The sequence below is a fragment of the Penaeus chinensis genome, chromosome 40 (assembly GCF_019202785.1).
Source record: "Penaeus chinensis breed Huanghai No. 1 chromosome 40, ASM1920278v2, whole genome shotgun sequence".
Lineage (NCBI taxonomy): Eukaryota > Metazoa > Arthropoda > Malacostraca > Decapoda > Penaeidae > Penaeus > Penaeus chinensis.
Window position 1 is genome coordinate 27101198 of NC_061858.1, and position 5000 is coordinate 27106197.

At 51.3% G+C, this 5000-nt stretch overlaps 1 protein-coding gene across 1 annotated transcript in view; it reads right to left on the reverse strand.

Moving 5' to 3' along the window:
* Positions 1-5000, reverse strand: part of LOC125047172 (mucin-17-like) — an 11564-nt gene that overhangs the window by 451 nt on the left and 6113 nt on the right. Inside the window, exons 2-4 of the mRNA XM_047645290.1 lie at positions 4356-5000; positions 3384-4038; positions 1-2889 (exon numbers count right to left, since the gene is read on the reverse strand). The exon at positions 1-2889 is cut by the window's left edge and continues 451 nt beyond it; the exon at positions 4356-5000 is cut by the window's right edge and continues 6 nt beyond it. Of these exons, the coding sequence (XP_047501246.1) occupies positions 1229-2889; positions 3384-4038; positions 4356-4997 (2958 nt within the window). The 5' untranslated portion in view covers positions 4998-5000 and the 3' untranslated portion in view covers positions 1-1228. The remainder of the gene's footprint in view (positions 2890-3383; positions 4039-4355) is intronic.

The window sequence follows — 5000 nt, forward strand, 5'->3', positions numbered from 1 at the left end:
CATAATAGGATGGTATAAATAAATGTTTTCTCTGGGTATGAGGGAACATAGAGAAGTAACATATACTGGTACAATGTGCAGAATAACAGATCAGTTTTATTCAACAGTTAAAGCTTTACCACTAAGAGCAACGTGATACAGTGTGATTTACTTATCTATGTCACGAATGCGACACATCTGGCAGCCACCATAGTCTCTTCATTAATGCTGGTCCCACAAAAAGAAGGCATCTCTCACACATAGTCATATATACCATTACCTTTGCATTAACTTTACCGGGGGTGTTGGTGTGTGAAACAGTTTCTTGTTTATGTGTCCAGCTGTAGTTTGACTAACAGATACTTTGTGGCCGCTAACAGGTAATTGCCTTGTCGTTAATCACACACTCTATGCATCAAAACAGACACAGGTACTAAATCAAACTTGTACTAATACACATATGACTTTTACAACTAGCCTTTATAGTACATTACCATTTTCTTTTTCATTTCATACCAAGCAGGCTGGAATCTATCGTTGATTATCACTAGAAAATGCGTTGAGAGAATGAAGCATATTGTTAAAGTAACGAGCAATTTACACATCGCCATAATAGTCTTACAATGCAATACATGTTTAGTGCTTAAACATCTGTCGCTGCCATGCGGTGATGATCCAGGAGAAGGGTCCCAGCCTACTGGACTTAGGCTGACCCATTTCTTTTTATTAAAAGAGAGAGAGAGAGACAGAGTGTGTGTGTGTGTGTGTGTGTGTGTGTGTGTGTGTGTGTGTGTGTGTGTGTGTGTGTGTGTGTGTGTGTGTGTGTGTGTGTGTGTGTGTTTTGCAGGTACTAGATAACAAAAAAAGTAGAATGACTGTGTCAATCACAAGAGACTGAGTAACAGAATGATTCTAAACTAATAAACAGAGAAGCTGACTAGTATCTCTATCTAGACTGTACTACACAACGAGGTCCTTGCTAACCTAAGCATCACTAACCGTCTATAAAGGTCAGTGCTTGATATATCTAGAACAATACACCAGGATCAGTATAGTAAATTGACTCATGATACTTTCCCCTTTTCTTTTTGGCAATGGAACACATGTCCGTGGTTCGTATTCACATTCTCGTTTACATCTGGTAACTAGTTTCATTACATATTACATTTTACACTTTAGTCACTGGTCAGTTACGTATTCATTACTCAGTTTAATAGTCAAATGTAAAGGATGTTTAATACTTCGCGTGTCAGTTATCCGTATCAATCATGAGGTGGCCGGCCTCAGAATCGCTGTCGGAGTCGCTGGAAAGCAAGTCGTGGAATCTCCAAGACGGCCTGTCAGAATCGCCGTCTCCAGACAAATGGGGCTTCTGTTCCCTCTCGCCCTCCGCCATGGGACTGCTGTCTTCTTCCTTGCAGACTACCTGGGTTTTCTGTGCCGCTGAACTGTCGCTGCGGTCGTTACGGAGGTACGGTAGCTGCGTCGGTGCGTTTTCGGGTTTTCCAGTTGGTTTGGTTGAGAATTTACTTGCACAGGATTTGGCACTTCTGTTTGCGTGGACTGAGGAGATGCCGGGAGTCTCCTTCAGGCACTTCTTCGGTAGGGTGAAGCTGCCTGGTTTCATCTCGTGTAGTCTTGTGCGCTCTACCTCGTGCGTCTGTGGTGTTGAGGTGTCGGAACTGGTAGTGGAATCTTGGCAGCAACGACAGGTTTCCAGAGTCTTTAACTGTTTCGTTTTTGTCCATCTTTGTTTATCCTTCCGTGATTTTTTCTGAGATGTGTCATCGAGAATTCTCGCCTTCACGTCATTTGCTTTATGTTTGCTTGAGTGTTTGTGGTCGCGTCTCCCACCCGAACTGCGTTTAGATTTTTGTCTACTGTGTCTGGCAGAGTCGCGAGGGTCCATCTTGTTAGTGCTGCCGAATTCCTGCTGTGTGCTACCAGTACGAACGTCAGATGATGTGAAACCAGGGGCAGTTTTGTCTGTAACACATTTAGTTGAAGACAGTGGCTGATGTTCATTTTTCTTTGAACCGTGTTTCTGTCTTTTCCTTTCATTCCCTTCACTGCCCCCTTTTAATCGCTTCCTTTGAGATCCCTGGTCCTTTGAGCGCTTATTCTTAGTTCTCGATCCAAAGCTGCTATCCATAAGACATTCGTTCAAGCGCTGAAAGTCCTTCGAGAGATCAAGAGCACCGTCAGAAGTAGACCACCGCGGAACGCCTTCACCAGCAAGGTTCTCTATGCCGGGAAATGCTTTACCATCCAGCAGACTGAAAACTCTCTCATATGAACTGATTAAAGACTTGTTGTCGAAGGCGTCCTGGCGTTTGGTCGCCGAGGAGGACTCGTCGACGGGGACCTCAGGCAGCGATTTCACTTCGGAGTCTCCTTCGCCCCTTGGGAGGCCCGTCTTCTCACAGGAGACGGGGGAGCACTTGTAGATCATCTTCCTGACAAGCCGCAGCGACTCTTCAAGGTCGGCCTCCAGTTTCCTTTTGATCTCGAGCGCCCCGAGCGCGTGGGCTTGGTCAGGCAGGACGGGCTGGGGGAGGAGGCCGGAGTAGAGTGGGGAGGGGTAGGGCAGAGGCGACGGAGGAAACACCGACGACGACAGGAGCTTCAGCAACGTCGACGCCGGATTCGGAAACAGCGGCGACGACGCCGGTGAAAGGAACGCCGACGAGGAAGAGGACGAAGTGTAGGAACTGGAGCTGACGGACGGCGAAGACGACGACGAAGAGGACGAAGGAGAAGACACGCGGGACGTCGAGGCTTCACCCGACTTGGGCGCCGAGTCAGGGCAGGCTTCCACTGACCCCTCTCGGGCGTCAAGCGCGGGAGGGTCCTTCCTGGGGGGCGTCCCTGGGGGCGGGGTGTCGAGGGGGGGAGCAGGGGGGTCTGAGTCTGAGGAGAAAAATCATGCCATTGATATCAAGAGCGAATTAAAAAGTAAACATCTAAAGTAAAACAAAGCTGACGCGTCTTTTTTGGGGAGATAAGAAATATCAAACACGATAACAACATCACAGCCTTATTCAAATCATTGCTAAATCATCATATATATTTAATGATCACTCAGAATGAATCTACACATGTGATGTTGCCTTATCCGAAAGAGAGTGCAAGAGAGGTGAGTTTCATTCCCATCTTTGTATTAATAAAAATAAAATAAAATGTCTCCGGTTGAACCTGAACCGGAAAGTAACCTTGCAATATCTTCCTTATCTATATTTGCCTTTACTATCTAGTTCTTGGTGAGCCTATTTTATCATAATTATTATCATTATTACTGTTACTTTTATTAGTAGTAGTAGTATTCTCTAATTATTATTATTATTATCATTAACTTTTTATTATTGATATTAGTAGTAGTGGCAGTAGTATCGCCCGGCGCTTACTGTTCCTCTTGTCCGGCGCGTAGGGCAGAGGCCTCATCGGCGCAGAGATATTGGTGGCTCCAGCGGTCCCCAGGTGGCTCTGCGATCGCCACTCGAGGTTGACGGAGGGCAGCGGGAGGTCCAAGGGCAGGAAGGGCGTGCTGGGGGCGGTGGAGGCAGCAGCGTCTACGCCCGCGCCACTTGCAGTAGGGGTTCCTTGATCCTGTGGGGACGTCTGACCCTCCTCCTTGACCCACACTTCCTCCAGAGGGCGCAGCGTGTCCAGAGTGAGGAGGCTGTGAAGACTGTTGGAAGAGGAGGAGGAGGAAGAGGACGAAGAAGAGGAAGAAGAAGAAGAGGCGGAAGGGGAGGTGCTCGTAGAAGTCGAAGGCGTCCACGCAGGCGAAGACTTGACCTTGGGCGAGGCGAGCGAGGGGGCGGGGGGGCGCGCGGGGAGGATCGGGTCGGAGGGGAACAGGTGGGGCTGCAGCATGTAGGGGGAGGGGTGGTGAGGGGGCGCCAGGGTGGGGGGCAGGTCAGGGAGTGGGGGTGGGTTGGGCGGGGTGGCGGGGGTGGGCTGCGTGGGCGGAGGGAGGCCGATGTCGTCCGCGGAGGAGGGCGGGCGGGCGAGGGCCTGGGACGCCGTGTAGTGGCACTTCTGGCACGTTATTTTCACCTGTTGGGGAGCAGGCGGGAGGAATTACGTAGGCGCCGAAGACGAGGCAGATGTGGGGTTTACGAATTATAATCAGACTGAGACTAACTTTAATTCTTCTGATGATATGTCGTGTTGTATTATTTATATGATAAAGCTACTAATGATTCACGCTAGCTGACTTAAATTAAAAAGGGGATATACACTCAGTATGAGACAGCTAAAAATAATATATCAGAAGTCGAAACCAAAGCCACAAATTATTTTTTAAGAGTAGGTAGGCCTATAGGTAATTTTCCCGACACTACACACTCGAACAACAGCCGGCCTCTTCTTACCTGCGTGACGGCCGCCAGGTGCGCAGAGATGGTCCCGGTGACGTAGAGGCAGCAGGCCGCCTGGCAGGACAAGCACCGCGTCGACTGCCTCAGGAAAACCGCGAGGCCGTGGATGTCGATGAGCTGGTGCCGCCCGCCCGCCCGCATCACGCGCGCGCTCGCCTTCGCGGGGGCGGGCTTGCTGGGCCTCTCGGGCTCGACTGCGTCCTTCCCGGGGCTCATTTTCTCTCGAAGGAGCGGCTTGGAGGGCGCCTTCTCGGGGGGCTCGCAAGCCTCAGCGGGGGGCAGGGCGACGGGCGCGGGCGCGATGGCCGGAGGGCCCTTCACGGGCACCTTCACGAATGTCCCGGATGAGCCGTCGTTGAGAGTGACGTCGAAGCAGCCCTCGCCGAGGCGGCTCTTCATGATCCTGAGGGGCGCGCCGCTCAGGAGGGCGTGCGAGTCGGGCCCCTGCGTGCCCTTGCAGCACCGCTCGTCCATGAGTCGGCCTACGTTGGCGCCGTAGAAACCGGCACCGCCTGTGCTGCAGGCGCTGCTGCCGTCGCACCCTGGGGCGGCTTCCATCGCCTGGTCACCGGCGAAGGCGCAGCTCAGGGACGCACACGCCGGGAGGTCGAGGCCCGCGGCATTCCGGTGCAGCATCAG